At 53.9% G+C, this 22,453-nt stretch overlaps 1 protein-coding gene across 2 annotated transcripts in view; it reads right to left on the reverse strand.

Annotated features, from left to right (window-relative positions):
• The window catches only part of SHISAL1 (shisa like 1), a 119,000-nt gene that overhangs the window by 16,287 nt on the left and 80,260 nt on the right, over positions 1-22,453 (reverse strand). For both annotated transcript variants that reach the window (XM_066358628.1, XM_066358627.1), the window contains exons 2-4: positions 17,397-17,492; positions 14,789-15,002; positions 3,727-4,044 (exon numbers count right to left, since the gene is read on the reverse strand). In XM_066358628.1, the coding sequence (XP_066214725.1) occupies positions 3,727-4,044; positions 14,789-15,002; positions 17,397-17,460 (596 nt within the window). In that variant the 5' untranslated portion in view covers positions 17,461-17,492. The remainder of the gene's footprint in view (positions 1-3,726; positions 4,045-14,788; positions 15,003-17,396; positions 17,493-22,453) is intronic.

Below are 22,453 nucleotides of genomic sequence, written 5' to 3' on the forward strand. Positions count from 1 at the left end.
TTCCTTCAAGGGCTGGAGTCAGGGAAACAGGAGAAAAAGAAAGAAGGTCCTTAACCCTGGAGACTTTGGGGGGGGGGGGGCATTTCTGGCCTCTTGTGGAATGTTATCAGTAAAAGGGGCTTCACCAGTAGAAGAATTTGATTATGATACACTCTGTTCTTGTGGAGACCTTGTGGACTGGCCCCCTCACCCAGGTCTTTGCACATGCTCATTCTTGAAGATCAGGCCAGCTGTCACCTCCTCCAGGATGATCTCCCAGATGCCCAGGCTGGGCAGGTGTGCCATCATCGCTGATTGCTCACTGCCATTATCTCCACCTGATTCAGGCCGACGGTATGTCCTAGTGCCTGGCCCAGGAGTGGGGAAGATCAGCTCCCTGCTCCTCTGTGGATGGGGATTCGACCCCACACACTGGCCTCTTCCAGGTCCCTGCAACTGCCCCTCCTCTGCCCTACACTGTGCCCTGGCTAGAGCCTGTGGCAGCGAGCTGGTGCCTGCCCGAGGCTTCAGCAGGCTCTGGAGACCCTGGGCTCTATCTCCTGATGCCTATCTGCCTTCTCCTGTCCGACTCCTTGGCTGAGGGACCAGGCTCGAGACCCAGCCCTGCCAGCCGAGCAGTCCTCCATGCAGGCTGAAGCAGACTGCCTGTGTTCAAATGCTGGGTCTGCTGGTGACCAGCGTGGGTAACCCTGGACCAGTTATCTAACTTCTCTGTGCCTCAGTCTTCTCAGCTATAAAATGGGGACTCATCAAATAAGTGTCTGACAGCTGGGGATGAAACACTGACCCAAACAGACAAAACCCTCATTCTCTTACTCTAGCGAGGCTTGGGCGGGACCATAGCGTGCCCTATATGACTGCTCGGCACAGCTCAGGCCTACACTTGGGTTCAAGGGTTGGCTGTTATTTAAAATTCATTCCCAGCACCAAATCCAAGTGTCCCTCCTCTGGCCAAGCCTCCTGCTCTTCTTCACTGAGAAGTCTGGCTCTGTGAGTGTCCTTGCCTGCCTTCCCGGGGTATAGAGGGACTGACCAGACAGTTGAGGGACAAAGCGGTGTTTCCTGGGAGAAATCAATGTTCCCTTCAGCCCTACTGTGTGCTCAGCACTGGGCCAGTCCCTTCCGTGCACCCTCCTGCACATTTTATCACCATCGTTCAGGGAGGTACTGAGATTCAGAGAGGGCCAGCAATTCCTTCGAGGACACACAGCAGGTAAGGCCTCTGGTTCTGGGTGTTTCTGTCACCCCCACTCCATGGCAGTCCTTGGTCCTGGAGCAGCAATAAGAACAAACACCCCCCTTGGGTTTTCACCAAAGCAGTGGGAACAAGAAGAAGACAGAGGTGGTGAAGGAGGGGGTGGGTCTTCCATGTAAATGAGGCCAAAGCGTAGGCCAGTGGGAGGAGCCAGGCCCCAGCCAGGAAGGTCAGGGATTAGAGGGGACAGGCCCAGCGTCTCCAGATCCAGCTGGAAGCCCAAGGATTTGAAACTCCAGCCTGACTTGGGACATTCCGTCTTGGAATTCCCCACATTCCAGTCTGGAGACCTCCTTGGTATTGGATGCAGTGCTAAGGAGAGGAAGTATTTGGTCTTCTCCCTTCTTATCTGGTAATTGTCTGAGATTCCTCACTGTAGGCTGTGTCCTCCCTGCAGAAACCAGACACCAAGGACCTGGGGCACAGAGCCGGGAAGCAGGTGACCAGGTGACGCCCGAGCTTCATCAGGAAGAAGGTTGTGGGGCGGGGTGAACGCGGACACCCCATGGAGGAGGCACAAATGAGTTCTGCAGATGGCTGGAGGGTACTCTCGACAAGGCTGGGGGTGCCCTGAACGTCAGGGCAGAGGGTCTGGTTCTCCCTCAGGCCACATGAAATCTGCTCAAGTCATATGATTTCAAGGGTCATTGTGGCCTTCTTGTGCTTCTGCTCTCGGTGTGAGGGGAAGCAGAGGAGAAGAGACACTTCCAGAGCCGGGGGGGGGGGGGGGGCAGGGCTCCTCCACATCACACAGAGGTGGGACAGCTGGGATGGGGGGGGGAGAAAGAGGCCACAGGGCTGAAGAGTGCTGGAGGTGACAGCAGAGAGTTGGCGGGGCGCTGTAGGAGGCCCCTGAGGGACACAGCGGAAAGAGGGCCTTTCAAGGTGTGTGACTAGCACTCACGAGCCTCCTGGCCTTGCACACATGCTTTGGCATTTCATGACGTGACTGTCAGGCTGTGACATGCACTTGGTGACAAACAGCCCGGTGTGCGCACTGCAGAACACTCACATTTCAGAAAACCCCACCATTGGGGCCAGGCTAACAGACGCTTCATGGTCTGCAGCTTTGGGCGGGCTGTGTATCTTTCCCTCCTGTCACCTCCACAGCACCAGAAGCCCTCATGGGACCCCCATCCAGAGGACCTGCTGGGTAGACATTTGTCAAACTTTGCCGAGCAAGACCGGGTCTTTGTCTCCTGCATGATCTATAGGGCAATTGTTCGATCAATAAGCACAAGCTGATTTAAGTGCACCTTATTAATTATTTAAGTCATGCATTATTGAAAAGGTCACTACCCGTTAACTGTTTAAATGATCGTTCATGAAACTGGTTGTATCTCCTGTGAGGATGCAGCAATGGTGAGCTGAGCACCTACTATGCACCTGGTGTTTCATCCTCAGAACAAGCCCAGGGTGAAGGGCTGTGCGTTCTTCACAAGAATTGGAAGGTTGAAGGGGATAAAGCAACTTGCCTGAAGTTATGGGCTGGTAAAAGGCAGAGGTAGGACTTGAACCCAGGTCGGGTTGCTTGCAAAGCTCATGGACTTGGCAGTGACCATAGTGTTGTAGGTTTTTGCACCTGAATCTTGCAGCCTAGACTCAGTATCGGGATGTCCTGGAATAATGTGCCCATGGCAGCAGCTCAGCCCCCACAGAGCGTTGGCACCTCTCACCCCATGCCTTAACGGGGGCATCTGCCCTCAGCCGGGCTTCTGCCCAGGCCTGGGTCCTGCCAGTGGCACAGTGGGTTCCTGCGCCAAGGTGCACAGAGCCTCCTCTCTCCTTCCAACTCCGCACTGCCAGGGACCCCCAGGGCGGGTTGTTCCGTACCTCCCACCAGACTGGGACTGGACAGATGAGAGTCGCAGCAGAGGAGGTGGGATGGGAACTCACGCCTTGAACAGAGTGAACAGGTTCTGCTGGGGGCAGCCACCCCGCAAGGCCATTCCCCTAAGGTCCCACCTCCCTGGCTAGCTTCCTTCCCGGCATCACGGAGCGCCTGCCTGCATTGGGTTTCTGTGACTCAGCATATGTGCATGATGGAACCCAGTAACGTGCTCAATTTCTAAGTTCATTCTGAAAAAACTTCTCCCCTCCAGCCCCTCAAAGACTGATTTGCCTCCTTCGACCAGACTGTGAAAATTTGGGAAGCCATCCAATTCCCCCTTTTGCCTTGTCAACCAGGAAACTCACAACTCTGTTTAACACTCAGTGGCAATTACTCCAACACCAGGTCCTACGTGTGATAAACTCACAAGCTATGTATGCTTCCAAGCTCCATTTCCACCTCTCACTCTGACTTTCTTGTCCAGGCACATGTTACCGTGAGCAACTTCAAATCTTTCTTTGCAAATAACTAGGTAATTGGCGAGTCAAACACAGCAGCTATAATGATCGGGTATTTTCTAAGTTTGCCAGTCAAAGACAAGAGACCCAGGGCATCCTGGGACCCAAATGCAACCACTCACCAGGCAGATGAACTCTGGAAGGTCACCAGCGGTGGGCTGTGGGTGTCTCCCTGCAGCGTGTGCACAGCCTGGGGGGCTTGTGGCAAGGGGTCTGGGGGCGGCTGTGGCTGTGGGGCCGGCTGCCCTGGCCGGGGGCCCCGGGCAGGGTTCCCCCACCGCCGGGGGTCCTGTTTCATCCACCGTCCATGAATGCCACAGCGCGCCAGGTAAACCTTGCAAATGTCGTAGTTCATTGCCGAGTAATACAAAAGATCCAGGATCAGCAGCATCAGCACGAAGAAGCCATAGATCCACACTCCCAACAAGGCGGTGTAATTGCTGAGGAAAAACAGAGAGAGGCTATGAGAGGAGACAACAGCGGTCCTGCTCAGGCTGGAGTTAATCAGCTGGGTTGATTAGAGAACATGACAAGGGGCTATTTCGGGGTCCTAGAGAGGAGGGGCGGTGAGGAGTCCTGGCTCCCTCTCCTCATGCTCACCCTCCACTTACTCTCTCCCACTTGCCCTATCTGCTTCTTCCCAGATCCTGCAATCCACTGCCCTAGACCCTTGTCCCAGCCTGAGCATCTCCCTGACACCCCAAGTCCTTGGACAGGGATCCTGGGGAGGGGGAGCAATGTTAAGCCTTTGACCAGACCATGAAAACCTGGAAAGCCATCCAATTTATCCTTTTGGAAGAAATATTCAGTTGGGCATTTGGTGGACCCTACCTTTACCCTCATGACAACCCCAACATCGGTGCTAGTCACAGGCCTGTCAGTTGTCCCTCATGGGTGCCACCTGCCTGCCTGCCCCAGGACCTTTGCTTATGCTGTTCCCGCCACCTGGGATACCAGCTCCTCCCCATCTTACTGGACCCAGGGAAAATGCAAGAAGCCTATTGTCTTAGGAAAAACTGACTCAAGTTCCAGAGCCATAAGCCCCTGCCCCTCAGCCTCCACAGTGGGCCACCTCACACCCCCACGTGCTGTGGAACTCAGCCGGGGCATCCCACCTGGGCCAGCTCCCTTACAGCTTGCTCCAATCTCCCTCTTGCTCAGAAGCCCAGGAAATGGCACCAGCTCAGCCACCTTCCCCGTGCCCCATGCAGCAGTCACTGGTGCTGGCTGTTCCACTCATTACCTGCCTTTCAGACCTCCCTCTATCCCCTCCCCCAATGAGCCCCTTCAGCAGGCAACACCAGGCTGTGTGTGGCCAGGGGTCCCAGGGCTCTGACATTATTTTTCTTATTCTTTCACCCAGTGCTTCCTACTGAGGGCTGTTCTGCCCCCAGAAGCACAAATGTGGAGGGTTTTAAGCTGCAAATGATCGCAGCCCCTTCGTGGAACCTGGCTCCCCAGCTAAGGGGCCTCGTCATCGAGGAGCAGGCCCTGCTAGCTCCAATACTGGGCCTTTGCACAGGCTGTGCCTTCTGCCTGGGCAGCCTTTTCTGATTTCCCTGCCTGACTCTTACCACTGCCTCTCTGAGACCAGCCATGCTGCCCCTCCATATGGGTGGGTCCGGCCCCTCTGGCCTGAGTGCCCCTCAAGCCCAGAGCCCACCACCTGGACTGTGGCATAGATCCTTCCACCCAGGGAAGGTCTAAGTGCCCACTGTACCCAGGGAGGGCAGTTTCCTGGGCTTGCTGCTGCACTGGGGCTGCTGCCCTGCAAGCTGTGCTCACCAGGGACCGTGGCTGTTTAAGGAACCAATTTACCAATCACTCAAATGCCGCCTCCATCTGTTCGCTGTGGCAGCCTCTGTTCAGGAGGGTGTGCACTGCCCGGTGGCAGAGAGGAGGCACGTCACTGAAAAACGGCCTTGCTACTCACATCCCACATGGGGGGACCCACCCAGCTCTTGCCAGACAGGGAGGACCCCTCCATGTCCTGGGTCCCCACAGCAGGTCCCTCTGGACCCTGTCTGGAGCCAGGGAACTGGGCCTGGAACCAGGAGGCCTGATTCTGGTTCCTCCTTGGCCCAACCTTGTTGTGTGGCCAGGGAGAATCCCTGCATGTCTCTGGGCCTGCAGGAGAGGATGTGAAGCCCCTCCTGGTCTCAGCTACCAGGCTCTGGATCTTCCTGGCTCAGTTCACCCCGGGTGCAGCTGCGGCCTCAGCAGTGAGATGGGGCTGCTCCCCTCCCACTGCTCCAGCCCCTGCCAGAGCTGGGCCCAGGCGGGGGTTCTCAGTTGCTCACATGTGCCCTCTGCCTGAAACGCCCTCCTTCCCCTCACAGGGAGAGGCCTCTGCATGTCCCAAGCACTTAGCACGGAGCCGGAACTGACAGGTACTTGGGGCTGGGTATCTGCTTGAGGAACGAGGGACCAGACACTTTCTATCACAGCTGCCCTCCTGCGGTCCCACCTCCAGCCACCACCTCTGTGAGGCCTGCAGATGTCTCAGGGGCTTGTTCAGGCTAAGGCCTAAGTAATTGCCAGCCTGATTTCCAGGGGAAGCTACACTCGCCTGAAGGCAATCTGGGTATGAAATTCCTAGCAAGGAACAGAGGCCAGCAGCCAGTCTGGCATGTTGAGGCAGGAGTCCTGGGTGGACATCCCCAAGGACAGAGGGGGAGGGCCTGGCTCTGGTCCCTACACAGCTGATTCCCTCTCTCCAGCCTGCCCTGGAGCCTCCCCAGGGTTGCTCTAAGCTTCGAGCTTTCCTCAGTGGTTCCCATGGCAGCGCCGAGGGGGCTGAGGGAGGAGCAGGGAGTGGGAGGCAGGGGCAGCTGTTTGCAGATACTGCCCTGTAGAGAGGGCATCTGTGATGCCGGCTGGGGGTGTTGGCTGGACCACGGCTGGCCTGGAACCTCCAGGACTGAGAAATAACAGTAATGAAAGCAGCAGCGGGTGTGCATTGCTCTAATGGTTTTACACATCTTAGCCCATTCAGCACGCACAGCCGGAAGGGAGGATTATTGCCATTGGCCCCACCCCACCCCCGTTTGCAGACGGAAGACTGAGGCTCAGAGGAATTAAAAGACTTGTCCAAGATCTCAGTCATTAAATGGCAGAGCCAGGATTGGAACCCAGCAGTCTAGCTTCGGAGCACACATTTCTAACCACTGCATATACCACCTTGGACCGGTGCCACTCAGGTTAAGTATTGTACCATACTGCCTTGGGCAGGTGCTACCCAGGTTCTCTGGGCAGACAAGACACCTCCATGTCTTTGTCTATGCTGCTCCTCTGCCTGGAAGTCAATCCCTACCTGCTGTACACCCAGCTGGCCCTGCCCCCCATGTCTTAGTGCAACTATCACCTCCAGGAAGCCTTCCTTGATGTGTTATGCTGGGCCCAATCCATCCTCTGGGGCTCCCAGAGCCACTGGATTTCCCAGAACACACTGTGTTGTCTTTGCTGTTCGGCAGGATTGCACTGTCTGCACCCCAAGACCAGGTCTGCTTGAAGCTAGGACCAGGATCCATCTTCTCTTCGTGTGCCCAGAGCTCAGCACAGGGCTGCTCCTGATGTTACTTTAGCTATTGCACAGTGAGTGCTATGGTGAACTGGGCACCATGGCGGCCTTGATAGTAACCTCATCACTGGATTGTATCTTCTTTATACATGGTCACTAATAGTTAACAGTCCTACTAGCAATCAGCACACACTCCTGAATCTTTGCAACAGTACTATGAATGAGAAGCCAGTCTCGCAGATTTACAGATGAAAAAATAAACCCAGAGAGACAAAGTCACTTGCCAAAGGCTACACAGCTGGAAGGGGGCTCTACTGGGATTTGGACCCGGGTCTGTCTGACCTCAGACTGTGCAGAATCTTGGGGAAATCCCAAGGTCAAGTCCAGGACAAATGTCCAGGGATGCTCCCACACCTGTGCCGTGTGCCCACTTGTCCCGGCACACCTTCCAGCAGGAACTAGAGATGGCTTCCCATCCCCCGATCCAGCATCTCATCATGTCCCTGTCCCCACGTGTGGGGGGCTGCTGGGCCTGCTGGGTGCTGCTCGCTGTGACTGGCACAGACCTCATCGCCCTCCCAGCCCAGAGAAGTGAGGGGCGCACCAGCAGGAGGTGCTCCCTTCGCTGAAGCCCACTTCTCTGCAAGGGAGCCCACCCTGGAGGTGGCCACTGGCCAGGAAGCCCAGGACGTGGACACCGGCCCCAGGCAGTTCTCCTGTCTTCTGTGGTCAGCTGGATCCATGGTTATTGGCTGGCTGGGAGCATCTTGGTTTTTACATTTAATTTTAAAAATGTGATCTGGAAATTAATTCCATCCAAATGCAGGGGTCTTTTTTGAGTGTGTGTGTGTTTTAAAGGGCAAAAGTTAAAATAGAGGCTGTTTGATGGGGCAAGATGTGAAGCCAGCCAAAGCTACAGTTCTTCATTCTATTTTGGGACATTTATTGATTCAAATGCTTTTGGTGTTTCCCAAAACTAGTAAATGAAACTTCTGATGGAGGAATCTCACCAAATACCTTCCGGGGTCTGGAGCAGGTAGGTCAGCCAGAGGAGCAGCTGCGACCAGGTAGAAGCCCGGTCACCACCCCACAGGCTATTCCAGTGAGGATGGAGTAGGTGAGTCCCCAAAGCTGCTGGGTCAGAACGAGAACATTTGCTCGATCCACCTCACCTAAAGTGTCCCAGCATCAAGCCCTCCTGCGAGGCGGCCAGCTGGTCAGTGCGGCAAGCTGATCTGGTGACTAAATTCTCAGCCCGAGAAGGCAGGGCTGCGTGAATGCGAATACCAGCTCTGCAAAATGCTCTCTCTGTGATCTTGGGAACCGAGCTCTACTTTCCCCATCTGTAAAATGGGGACAACAGCGCTCCTTAGGTGTGGGTGTGATGATGAGGTTTAATAAGATAACACAGGGTGTGGAGGAGAAAGGGCCCAGAGAGTGCTGGTCCTATGATTAAGGCGTCGATGGAATGCTCAATGATCTAGGCCCAGAAAGGCAAAGTGACTAGCCCAAGGTCACACAGCAAGGCTGAGGTTGTCCAGTGCACAGGAAGAGCATGGGCTTTGGGGCCAATGTACTATAGACCACTGTACTCACTGTCCCTCCTTGCAGGCCTGCCCCCGGGATCCATCTTATGCCTCTTTCCACCCCGTTGGGAATAGGTTTGGCCAAGTGATGTGCTTTGGCCAAAAAAACAAAACACAAACAAACAAAAACAATAGCAGAAATGTCCTGGCTGCTTCTGAGAGGGAGTCACCCTGTGATTTGACCATCAGTTTTTTCCCTCTGCTATGGGGACATCCTACCCCGATGGGGATATCCTACCCTGATGGGGACTGCCTGGTCAGCTGAGTCCCAGAATGCTCCATGCACAGAGCCACAAGTGACTCAAAAGAGACAGGCTGTGAACCAACAATAAGCCTAGGGATGCTAGGGCCCCAGCGAATCCGGGGCTGCTCACTTTCACAGCATGACTGAGCCCTGCCCTGCTCTGCCGCCTGTGTGCTTTGTGACTACAGGCAAGCTTTCACCCTCTCTGAGACTCAGCCCCGGCATAATGGGGCTCGTGGGACCTTCCTTATAGATAACACCTCTACATGGATCAATGGCGTTAGTGCGAGGCCCCTCGCGTTGCCCTAAGCGCTCATAAACGTTCACTTGTCTCCCATCCCTGTGCTGAGAGAGTATAATCAGATGAGGAAACACTGAGTCTAGAACCTCAGTCTTTCCAAGGCTGCCAGTGTGTATAGGTTTTATGCCTAACGGCTTAATGGCGATGAGCGTCTGATAAGATTATCGGAAGATTCTGACCCCACTCAGGGGCTGGACTCAGAGCCTGACTGTGCTGAGGGGAGACGTTAGGCCTGCAGGACAGGCCCAGGCGGGGAAGCCCAGAGCACCGGGTTTCTCGGGTCCATAGGCCCGGCCAGCCGACTGCCAGTCATTGGCCATCAGCATGGCTGGAGTACTTCTGGGCACTGGGAAAGGACAGCGTTAGGGGAAGAGCTTTCATGTGCGGACAGGGGAGAGTGACAACTCACCCCCCCCACCACCACCACCCTCTGAGGCCTCGGAGGGTTCTTTGCAGTCCTAGAAGCTCTCTCCCACGCGCCCAGCCCCTGAAGCCCATCTGCCTGGCGAGGGAACACCCACATATTGCACAAGACTCCACTCGTGCTCCCTGTGCCAGAGAGACATTCCCTGTCTCCAGAAAGAGCTGACCACTAGCCCCTCATGCCCTGTCATGCCCCGTCCCACTTCATGCCCAGGACAGACGCTCCTACTGCTCATGCAGGGCCCTGGGTAGACACTGTGGGCAGCTTCTGTAGTATGCTTGTTCTGAACACCAAGGGCCCCTCTGCCCGTGTGGATGGAAGTAGCACCTTGCCCGTCCGTGGCCTTGGTGGGGCAGCTTCCCTCGCTCGGCCTGCCTTTCCCCAGGCATCTGGAACCAAACACACCATTCCATTCCTCCAGAAAACACAACTAAATAAGTCATCAGATGCACTCTGCTTTCTCTGTCTCCTGTCTGCCTCCTGGCTGATTCACTGGCGGGGGGTGGGGGTGGGGCACCAGGAAGCCCTTGCCATCTTCATAAAGCCCTGACCTGGGTCATGGCTGCCTTGATCCATCTGGACAGGTGGTCGGCAGGAGCTACCCTGTCTGGGATCCAGCCTCTTGGCTGAGATCTGGTGCTTTCCCCAGCCTCAGTCAGCCCTGGCTTTCTAGATGCATCGAGGGTGGCGGAGCCAATGACCAGAACAAGGGTCCCGGCAGTGTCCCTCAGGTCTTGACTGCATCTAGAATGGAACTGCTCCAGCCTGGGCCTCAGGTCTTCCTTCTTCTCACAGTAGCTGTGAGGATTAATGGCACAACACAGGTGTCTTACCCAGAAGATGACTAATCCAGAATCTCAAAGGGCTGGACAGTCCCAGAAGTAGATGCTCCTGGCTCCCCTTGCACACCCACGGCCACCTGGGACCTGCCAGCCTTGCAGGCCTGTCCCACCTGGTTCACTGACCCATCCCAAGCAGAGCTCCAGGGATCAGCCCTCTTTCTTCCCTCTCCACTGGTCATCTCCAGTTGTTCCCCCCACCCCCGCTACACACTCCATATAGACACTGGACCCTGGTCCAGCTTTGGGCTCAGGCCTTTTCCCCAGGGTCCTTGAGATCAAACAGCTGGGTGGAGGTTTTCAGGGTCTGATCTGAACTCCGATTGGTCATCTCCTGGGTAACCCTGCCTCCCCTCCACTCAGCAGGGCCTCTGTCTTGCTTCTGCAATGTCCTAGATCCTTTGTCCCATGCACCATGCACCACTCACAAACACAATCCCAGCCTAAAGCCCTCAGGGCCCCTCGGCACCCTCAGGAGAAAGTCCAAGCCTTGCAGACCCTGCTGCCCGCCCCCATGGTTCCCCTTGCTCTTGACATTGAGGCAGCAGAGAACTCTGCCTGGAAATGCTCATCTGTCTGGGCTGTTTGGCTCCCACCTTCCTAGAATTTCAGATACATGGAGTTGAGTACACTTCTCCCTCCTGGGACACAAGGTAGTGGGGGTGGTGGTGCTTAGTGGAGAACAAGGAAGGAGGAATCCCCTCAGAGCAGTGGCTCTCCCCTTGGGATGGGGTACCCTGCACCCATACTTGGCATCATCAGGAGACATGGTTGATTGTCACAGCCAGGGCTCTGGGTGGGGCCAGGAAGGCACAGGCAGCCCCCACAGGGAAGGATCTGGCCCAGATGTCACTGGAGCTGCTGTGGAGATTCCTGTTTTTTGCTTCTGCTCAAATCGGCCTCCTCCAGACCTGGGCTGGCTCTTGGCTCCACCACTGACCGGCTGCCTCAATCAGGCATGTTATTCAACCTCTGCAAGCTTCATCTTCCTTGGGTGTCAAGTGTGTGGAGTATGGGTGACTTCGGGGGAGGAGAGCCTATCCCCTGCTGCACCCTCCATCGTGCCCTCTGAACTTCAAGAATGAGAACTGAACTAAACCTCGGATCCTCAGGATTTCCACGCTCCCTGAGGGAAGGGCTGTATTTTGTGGTCCAGCTCTTCATCAGTGCGGCCGGGGCCCACTGTGCGGAGATGATGAAATGCTCCATGTGAGATCCTGTGTGCACGTGTGAATTATAGAAATCCGTGGGCTTCCCAGACCCCCGTCGCCAGAGCCTTGGAGAAGTCTGGCTGTCTGGCCAAGCTCCTGTCTTCTGTCTGGCTTTTGGTCAGCAACGACAACATTTTCTGGGTCCTCGCCCCAGTCCTAGCACTACTGTCCTCCCTCAGGGAATCAGTCATTGCTTTTATAAAAGGTTTGGGTCAGATTCCGGGCCTGATTCCAGCCCTTGTGCCGAGCAGGCCTCGCTGAATGACTTCACAGACAGAATTATTCTAAGGCCTGAACAGATGGGAAGATATTCACCCATGCATTTGAGGAAGGAAGGCTGGGGGGAGCTGGCCACAGCGAGAGGAGGAAAGACTGGACCACAGTCAAATCTCCTGCCTGACCAAAGGGAAGGGGTGACTTCCCCAAGTGAGCATGGTGTGGTGGCAAACCATTCACGTCCCAACATCAAACAGAGATTGGGACTTAGACCTCCACCCCACCACCTCCCAGTGGTGCCACAAATCCCTTCAACAGTCACTCAACAAACATATCTTCCAAGTGGACTTCTCCTTACTATGAAAAAACAAAAAATATATATGTGTATACACACACACACACACACACACACACACAGTGGTCTTCATCTGTTGCAGGGATTAGGTTCCAGAACCCCCTGCAACAGGTGAAAATCCATGAAGTATCAACCTTGTATTTATTTTATTATTTATATATTTTTTAAGGCTTTATAAACCCTTCCCACACTCTTAGAAACCTTTCCCACACTCTTTTTATATTGTTTTCAATTTTTTAGGCTAGAAAACGCTCATTTTACCACAAAAATAATTAAAATAATAAATATATAAAAATGCCTATATATTGCAAAATCCCACGTTATAACAAAAAATCCATGATACAAAATTAGATAAATATACTTTAAAAATCTGCGATACTGTGAGACCGTGAAAAGTGAACCACAATATGGCGAGGGACAACTGTGTGTGTGTGTGTGTGTGTGTGTGTGTGTGTGTGTGTGTGTATTTACTCTGAGAATCAGCCTCAAGAGTTATTAGGAAAATATCTGAAGCATCCTCATTAAATAGAAGAAGATAAGAACACCTGACAATTTTAAAGACTGTGTTACAGATACGTGTCAACATGATCGGACAAGAAAAACAAGTGAGGTACAAAAATTGGAAAACAGGAAGTAGTTATCCTTGTTTGCAAATGGCATAATTAAGCCTAAGAGAAACAACTGAAAATATATGACAAAGACAAGAAATTTTAGTAAGGTGGCTGCGTATGAAATTCATATATAGAAATCATTACGTCTTGACCTGAACAATAGTTACTTAGAAGAGTTAGTGGGAGAAAAGACCCTATTTATAATAGCCTAAAAAGAAATAAGTAGGGGAAAAATGTGAAAGGTACAATATCTATATGAAGAAAACTCCAAAATACTATGAAAGACAGTTTGAACAAATGGGAAGGCATACATGGTCTTGGATAGGAATATTCAGCATCATGAAAAGTCGATTCTCCTTGAATTACTCTATGAATTCAACCCAATCTCAGTAAAAAATACTAACAGGATATTTTTTTAGGGGAGAAAGTACTATGCAAGCTAGTTCTAGAGTTTCTATAACAAATGAGCCCCGGGAAATAGACCAAGAAGACTTTAAAACATATTAAAGGCACATAGTAGTGACCATAGTGTGGTGCTAGCATATGGATAGAAAGACCAATGGATCTGCTTCATACTTAATATTTAGTACTTAATTCTTTAATACTCAAATTTAATATATTATAGGATCTGATAAATTTGCATTTCACACCAGTGGGGGAAAGATGGACAATTCAGCAAGTGGCGTTGAGACAACTGTCTATCCATTTGGGGAAAAAAAAAAGTTTGATTCCTATCTCGCAGCTTACATCCAAATAAATTTCTGACAAAGATTTGAAGGCAAAAAAATTAAAAACATAAAAGAAGTTTAAAAGAATTTTTAATGCTCTCAGGGTAGAGAAAGACTTTCTCAGTAGGATATAAAAGCCAGAGAACATACAAGAAAAACAAAATTTGATATGACTTGATTGTAAAAAATGAAAAATTAAGCACGAGCCCTGGCCAGTGATGCAGTGGATAGAGCGTCATCCCGGAGCAACAAGGTCACCATCTAGATCCCGGGATCTCTAGCTTACCCCCAAGGTCACCGATTCAAGCCCCAGACAGAACACATGTGAGAAGAAATCAGTGGCACAACTAAGTGGAACAAGTTGATGCTTTCTCTTTCTCTCTTCCTTCCTCTTACTCTCAAAAAAAAAAAAAAAAAAATAGAAAGCACGAGAAAAAAAAGCATCACAAGTGCAAAGACACACTGAGAAAATATTTGTAATGCATATTTCCTTCATCTATAAAGAGTTTGCGTAAATAAATAAGAAAATGGCCCAAAATTCCATAGGAAAATGACAAAGGACACCCACAGCTAGCTCACAGTAAAAGAAATACAAATGGCTCTCAAACCTGTGAAAAGATGCTCAGTTTCACTCATAATGAGAGAAATGCATGCTGCTTCAATCTTAGCACATTCTCACCGCTTCTCTCTTAAAACAGCGCTTTCTTTACACTCATTGCAGTCCCCTCCATCAGGGCCCTGTCCTCACGTCTTAATCACCGTAAGGAAAGAGGCTGTATAGGATTAATCTCTGGGTCCAGAGTTCAACAAATCAACATTTGTTGAACAAATAATGAATGAAGGAAGGAACTTGGGTCCTGTGGATTCCAGGCCTAAGCATTTTTTGCCTAAAAGCCTTCCACATACTTGACCTCATTCAACTGTGCAGCAGCTCTAAGAGGCAGGCATATGTGCCCACTTCCCAGATGGAAAGACCAAAGCTCCTAGGAAAGACCAGGCCAGAAAACCTGGTCTCCCGTACTTCCCAAGGTTCCTCCCAGGCCCACCCATCCTTACCCAACAACCGCCCCAGGAGCTGGGGTGTTTGGTTGGCACCTGCCTTGATGGGTGCCCAAGGCAGGGCGTGTGTGGCAGCAGCGTGGCACTTACTTGTGCGTGTAGCCCTCGGAGCCCGCCGTGAGGTTTGCCTGCATCACCGCCTGGAACTCGGTCTCGTTGCAGCAGTATTTGAACACCGTGTTGTTATGATGACAGCAGAGGATGAAGGTCTTGTTATCCGAGAGCCGAGGGCAGTGGAAGCCAAAGTGGTAGTGGCCTTTGTGGTCCGTGTACGGCTCACAGACCCGGAAATGTGCGGACAAGACTGGAAAACAGAGTCACTAGCTCGGTGGGGTCCTTCACCAAGCCGTAGGCACCAGGGGCGGGGCCTGCTGGGTCTGTCCTGGAGTCCTGCTTGCCTCATCTTTCCCTGGAGGGTCCAGTGCAAGCCTCACCTTTGTCAGGAAGGCTCTTCTGGCCCCTCATCGCCTCCCTTTGGGACTGGGGGCTCCTTGTGGGCAGGGCTCTATCTGAATCCTCCAAGGGCTCTCTCTAGCAGCTCTGCGCACAGCAGGTGCTCCACTGGGAAGCACTGAGTCTGGCCTCACTGGCTCTATCTCACTGTATCTACTTGGCTACTCTAGCGGGCAGGTCTGAGATCCCACTTAACAGAGGCAGAAACAGAGGCTCAGAGACATACAGTGACCTGCCTGGGCTGGACAGTGGTGGCAGAGCAGGAATCCACCCAGGCCTGTGCAGCTGTGGGAGCCCCCTCCACACCACTGTCACTGGCCTTAACAACCTGTGCCGCTGTGTGGTCTGGGGGGGACCTGCTGACAAGTCTGGGCTGGCCTGGGGAGCGGTGAGCAGCAAGGGTGCAAGAACCGGTCCCCTTGTGGAGGAAGGGCACCCCTTCATAGCCTGGTCCTACTAACGCAGTGCCCTGGACCTGATGGTTCCCAGGAGCCTGCCCTGGCACCCCCCACCTCCCAGTGACAGCTGGCCTGGCCCCTATTCAGCCACTGACGCTGCTGCCAACTCAGGATGGTGTTTGCCAGGAGGGCCGATGGTGATAAACGGGAGAGAAAGCCTGAGCAAATATAACAATGGAAAAACCTGGAGCTTCTGTCTCGGGCTTAATTAGTATCTTCATAAAAGGGATCGCTGTATCTAATTTGTATCACTGAAAGGGACCGTCGGCTGAATTCATTTCTCCGACCACAAAGGTCTGGTTTTGCACAAACTCCTCCAGCTAACTGAAAGCTCCGTCTCCAGGAGAGAGGATTAGGATGCAGCCCACACAGCGCCTGCTGTCCACCCGGGCTGTCTGAGGGGAGTCCCAGCTGGGCTGGGCTGGCCCGTTGGTGGCCTGGGCAACCTTGTGAAATCCTGTGCCCCTGCCCCATGTCCAGCACCTGCTTCTGTGAAGATGGACATGACCACTGTGGGAGGAGGGCCCCAGACCCCCTTCTCAGCTTCCACCTTGGGAAACAGAAGGCCTCTCATGGGATGCAGAGGTCACTAAAATAACCCAGGAGAGCACACCTTCTCATTTAATCCCATGTACTCCCATTGTACAGAGGAAAAAACTGAGGCCCTGAGCAGTGGTCTCAAAGTGTGGACTGCCGCATTTTGCTGCCTCTGTGGACTGGTAGGAAATGTAGGTTCTTGGACCCCTCAGCAGACTTTCTGAGTAGAAAGGCTAGGCTGGGGGTGGGCTGGGGGTGGGGGTGGGGAGCAGGAAGCGCTGCAGGAGATGCCAGTTGGTCGGCTTGGATTGGGACCACCTAGACTAGGGGAACGGCCTGCTGAAGGCAGGAAATGAGCAAGGGGGCATGAGGGCGTACAGAGAGAGAGACACAGGGAGAGAGACAAAGAAAGAAACAAGAGAGACAGAAGAAGAGAAAGAGAGAGAAGGTGAGGGAAGAGGACAGGGAGGGAAGAGGAAGAGAATGAGAGGGACAAAGAAACAGAGGAAGAGACAAGGAGACAGAGAGGAAAAGAGAGACGGAGGAAAGGAGAGACAGAGATGGAGAAACAGACAGGGACAGAAAGATGGAGAGAAAGACAGAGACAGGGAGATAGAGACAGAGAGGAGGTGCCTGGGTCAGGTCAGGGCTAAGCCAGCCAGGCCTTGCCCGGGGCCACCTCGCTGTTGGGATGAGGGCTGCTTCTCTGCTCAGCTGGCCCGACTTGGGAGAAGCTGAAGGGCTTGGTTTCTGCCCAACCCCATAAACAGGTGAGTGAAGGCCCACCTGCAAGCCCAGCTGAGGCCAGGCATGGGGTGGCCTAGGAGGCTGGTGGGCACTGGGCGGTGGGGCCCCAGCGTCATGCTGCCGTGGTTCAAATCCCAGCCCCTCACATGCTGTGTTGTCTCAGGCTAGCCAGCTCCCTCTCTGAGCCTCGGTATCCTCAGGAGTCGGGGAGAGAATTCAAGTACAGTCCTCTCCCAGGCTGGCTGGCAGCCATTGTTAACTCACCCCTCCACCCCACCAGTGTCCGAGAGGATGTCTCAGCCTCGCTCCTGGGCTGGTGCATGGGGTGCAGCACACAGTAGGGTGTCATTGTGTGGCACTGAACAGCAGCTCCTCATGAGGGGGATGCCAGTGGGGCCAGGGACTGGGGGCACCCCCAGTCAGCACCCAGAACCCTGGCTGGGCTGGCAGGGACCTGGGAAGGGACTCCCTGCCCTCCTCACCCCCTCCCGTGGAGGCTCTACCTGTGGAGATCAGCAGCGAGAGGACGGTGAGCACGTTCAAGGACTGCTGGCCACAACTGGTCATCGTTTGGCTTGCATCGGTCCGTCCAGAGCTGCCTGTTTAACGAAACCCGGAGAGGCTGGTATGGGCTGCCTGTCGGCGGTGGCGGGGGACAGGCACTGGCTGTGCTGCCCACAGCGGGGGACACAGGGTGGGCAGGGAAGCGAGTTTGCTGGGAGCAGGCGCTGGGCGGTGGTGGATGGAAACACGGCATCCAATTTCCTTTCTGGAATGAATGACCTTCCCCCACCAGTCAACTGTCACCTCCTTTTCTTTTCACAGCAAAATGAGACTTAATCAAAGGATGGGTGGCTAGGGCGGTGGAAATAACCGAAGGGCAGGCCAGGCCGGTGGGCAGGGTGAGCCAGGGGGGACTGAGAACAGCTGACTGACTCAAGCAAGGGGCCTGGGGGGAGCTCCTGACCCTCCGGGGCTCACAGGACCCCATCTCCCTGCTGTGTCGCTACCTCTGGCTTTCATCAACCCCTCTGCAGGTGTGAGCCCGGCCAGCCACCTTCCAGGCATGAGAGACACAGCAGTGAACTAAACAGAAAGTGTCCCTGCCCCGTGGGCACCCTAGTGACAGCACACAAACAGATGAATGTTTAAAATGCCCTGAGGCCCCTGGGGACACACCCTGAAGAACAGGGACCAGAAGGTCCGCAGCAGCACAATTCACAGAGCCGAAAGGTGGAAACATCCTAAGTGTCCGTGGATGGATAAACCAAAATGTAGTCTGCCCACACAATGGGATATCCCTCAGCCTTAAAGAGGAAGGAAGGCCTGTCCCTTGCTACAACGCGGGTGAACCCTGAGGACATTAGGCCGAGTGAAAGAAGCCAGTCACACACGGACAGATTCGGTGTGATTCCACTTCCACGAGGTCCCTGGCATAGTCAAATTCATCGAGACAAGCGGGAAGTAGAACAGTGGTCACCAGGGGCAGGGGGAGGGGCATGGGGAGTGAGCGCTGAATGGAACCCTTTCAGGTTGGGAAGATGAGAAAGTTCTGCAGATGGACGGGGGTGATTGTTGCACAACGAAGTGACAGTACTTAATGCCACTGAAAGGTACACCTACAAAGGGCTAAAATGGTAAATTGTATGTTATGTGTGTTTCATGACAGTAAAACAATCGAGGAGGGGAGATAGAGCAAGGTGGGTAGGGGGAGTGCAGCACGCTGATGGGGGCGCTGCTTGAGGCAGGGCAGTCTGGGTGGCCTCACTGTGGAGGTGACAACTGAGTAGTCTTAGGTGAGGCCAGAACCGGCAGTGCGGCTCTTTGGAAGAGCACCGCAGACCAGGCTGTGGCCCCTCTGACTTCCCAGACTGTCCCAGGGCACCCGGCTCAGGCCTGGCCCCGGGGCTGAGCTCCGGGAGCCACCAATAAGCTGGCTTGTCTTCACTATCAGAAGCTGGCAGCCTGGCAGGGGAGAGTGCAGGGACACCAGCCAAGTCCAAGGTGGCTCTGAATGCTGCTTAGTGACAGAGCAGGAAGCCACCAGGGCGATCCAGACGCTGGAGACTTCAGAGCAAAGAGACCGGGCCAGGCTCAAGGCCAAGGTCAGGAAGCTCAGGATCTCACCTTGGTTCTGCTCTCGGGTCCCAGTCTTCTCACCAGCGGCACGGGCAGTGTGTTGGCATGAGGGTACCAGGAGCCCTTCTGAAGTTTGAGCCAGAATTTAAAAAGAGGGGATGGGTGGCAAGACCCAAGGATAAAGCTGAAATGCCTTACCACGATGATAACTCCTGGGGACACTGTGTCCCACCCTATCTTTCCTGTGGGCTCTCTGCTCCCACCCCTGAGCCTGCTCTGCCCCACAGGCTATAATCTGCTTAATTGCTCTGAGCCTGGGCATCCTCCACGCCTCCCTCAGGGCCCTCGGGGAGGATGAAAGAGATTAAAGCATTTGAAAGTGCTTAGGAAAGGATTTCTATTGGGGAACCTAGGGATCAGCCCTGGAAAATGCACTGGGGTTGGGGGGGAGAGGTGGAATGGTGGAATGGTGGAATGACAAGTCCTCTGAGATGACTCCCCTGCCAGTGTAGCCCCGTTCTACAGATGGGGAAGCTAAGGCCCGCTGAGGGCAAAGATGAGTCTCCAGACTTCAGACCCTCTGGCCCCTGTAGGGTAGAGCTGCCCCACTTTTAAAACTAAGACTCAAATCAAAGAGCTGGTAAGTTTGTTCAATAAATGCCAGAGGGAAGAGGAGTCCACCTCTGCCTTGTGCCCAGCCCTCTCTCCTGCGGCCCCCACTCCCTACAAAGTCCTACATCTATAGGATGCGGGGTTGTCACTCACACCCTGGGTGCCCTCCCCTCATTCCTGTGAGTCCAAATCCTGCACCACCTTTAGAAGCTGCTCTAATGCTACCTCCTCCAGGAAGCCTGCCTTGATTCTATCAGCTACAAGAAGTTTGTCTCTCCACTGAGATCTATCGTTTTCCATCTCTTCTTTCATTTATGTATTAATTCATTTATTCACTCATTGGTTCTCTCAAAATCTACTCACTGACTGCTGATTAGGAAGGAAGGGAGTCCTTGCCCTCAGTCCACTGGGCAAGGATGCCCACCTGTAATACCTTGGGCTCATGCATAATACCCCCAGGGCCTACTCTATCAACTCAGGAGGGTCCTGGGCCAGGACCTGGCTAGATGGAGATCATGGCCACAGAGCTTGGGCTCCAAAGTCCCAGAGACTGAGTGAGAATTCTCAGCCAGCTAACACTGGCCCCAGGCCCTTGGGACTATCTCGGGAAGCTGACTGTAAGGGCCTATTGTAAGGGATTCCCTGGTTTGTGGGCGTGCAGGTCCCACACAGTGGCTGCATCTGTTCCCTGTCCAGCGGTGCTTTCCTTGTGGTCTGTTCAGTGTCTTGTCCACTCCTAGGGCTGCTGGACCAAGGTCAGGGTGCGGAGTCTCTGGATTAGGGGGATCCTGTCCTACCTGTCCAGGCTCCCAGGGCAGCTCTGGTACCAGAATTGAAGGCGGAATTTGTTGTAGAAGAAAACCCACCCCCCAGGAAGTTACATAAAATTCCCTTTTTAACATCTGAGGCAGCAAAGCTTGGAAGAGAGCGCCCCATCCCTGGCTGATCAAAATCTCCATGGCTCAGCAGCTGGTGGCTGTGATCCCGGTTAGGTTTCCATGAGAGGGATCACACAATCAATAGCACTGACATTCACAAGGCCAAAGCCATCCCCTCCGCCCCTCTGTAGGGTCAGCAGAGGGCGACTTGGGCTCAGGGACTTTGAGCTTGAGTGAGGATGGCATGTTATGCTGTCAGGCACCCCCATCTGGGACACACACAGGTGACATCTTCAGGAAGCTGCTCTAGCAGCAGTGGGCATAAGGGCCGGAAGTTGTGAGCACCCCGCTCCGCCCCGCCCCGCCCGCCAGGCTCTGCTTCTGGGTGCTGCAGCCCCCGTGGCGGCTGCCCGGGGTCTGCTTTCGCTGGCTGAGTTCTTCATGTGTACTGGACTCGGGCTTTCCACCGTGTCCCCTCAGGTAATCCCTATCAGCCGGGGAGGTGGAGCATCAAACTCCCACCTCATGAAGAAGGAAACTGAGGCTCAGACAGGTTGAAATGACTTGCCCAAGGTCACATGGCCACTCAGCGGCTCAGAGAGGCCAGCCCAGCCTCCAAACGTATTCCCCCTCCCAGCACTGTGGGAGTATCCAGGGCCCCCGGAGGCCCGCCGGAAAGCACATGTACCACAGAACAGATTAGATTTATCATCCAGGTTCTATTTCTTTGAAAATTGGTAAGCTGCCCATGATGGTCGCTTGTGGCCAACAATAAAACTCAAATTGCTGTGAGAACATTCTGGAGGAGTGGGACTCTCCTGAGCTGACTGCATCCACAATCACGAGTCAAGCACGCCTCTGCGGCCTGCCCCCAGGGTCAGCCGGGGACTGCTGTTCCCAGATTTGAGGATTATTTTTAAACACCGAATTTGGCGAGGCCAGAGAGGAGAGGAAGGAGGGCATATGAAGAGAAACAGAGCTGAAGAAGATGAATTAAACCCCAGCGGGAACAACAGATCCTTTTTGGGCAGGCAGGCTAAGCACGGAGAGGGACAGCAAAGCCTTGGTATTGTGCAGCAAGGGGCTGCCTGCCAGGGACACTCAGGCCTGGGTCCTGGGGCCTAATATTCTCAGCATCTGGCCCACCCATTTTCAGCCTGCCACGCCTTCCAGTGGGCGTGACCAAAGCACATCCCTCTGTCCTGGACCAAGTCAAGGGCCACACTGCCTGGGGCCAAGTCCTGGCTCCACCTTCTGTAACCACACCCCATGTGACCTGGGACAAGTCTCCTTCCTCAGTTTTCTTGGCCTCAGACTAGAAACCAAAATAGAATCTAATCGCTGTGACAATTAAATGAAGAAATGCATGAAAGCACTCGGAACAGGCTGGCACACAGTGGGTGCTCCCAACGTGCCCATGGCCAGTGCTATCTCTGCCCAAGCCTCGCCCACCAATCCAGGTCTTAGGTGACCCCCAGGGCCAGCTGTCAAGACTCCTCTTGAGGAGTCTTGGTGGCCTCAAGCTCAAGTCCACACTGACCGTAGCTCCCCCCACCCCCAACCGTGTTGTCCTGGCCCTGGCTGCTGCTTCTTCCTCTCTGCTCCTTCAGTTCAGCCTGCTGGGATCTATCTGCCTCTCCTTTGGGCCTTTGCACATGCTGTGCCCCATGCTTGGGACACCCTTTCTCTCCTCTCCTGCTTGGACATTCTTTTTATCATTAATAGTGGTATGACTACTATAAATTAGCAGTTAAACAAAGACAGGGCTCTTTGGGGCCTCACAAACAGGCCTGTGGGCAGCAGGTGCCCAACAAACAGACAGGTACTGAAACTAACAGTGGGAAAACAGCAGCTAATGGCTGTGGCATGCGCCCTGGGTGGGGAGTGGGCCGAGCAGAGGCCCCTCACTTCTCGCCATACCCCAGGCCACAGTATCACCTCCCCAGGGTGCAGATGGAAGGTGAGGGGAACAACCAGGATTCAAACCACAT

This window comes from Saccopteryx leptura, chromosome 1 (assembly GCF_036850995.1).
Source record: "Saccopteryx leptura isolate mSacLep1 chromosome 1, mSacLep1_pri_phased_curated, whole genome shotgun sequence".
In the NCBI taxonomy this organism is placed as follows: domain Eukaryota; kingdom Metazoa; phylum Chordata; class Mammalia; order Chiroptera; family Emballonuridae; genus Saccopteryx; species Saccopteryx leptura.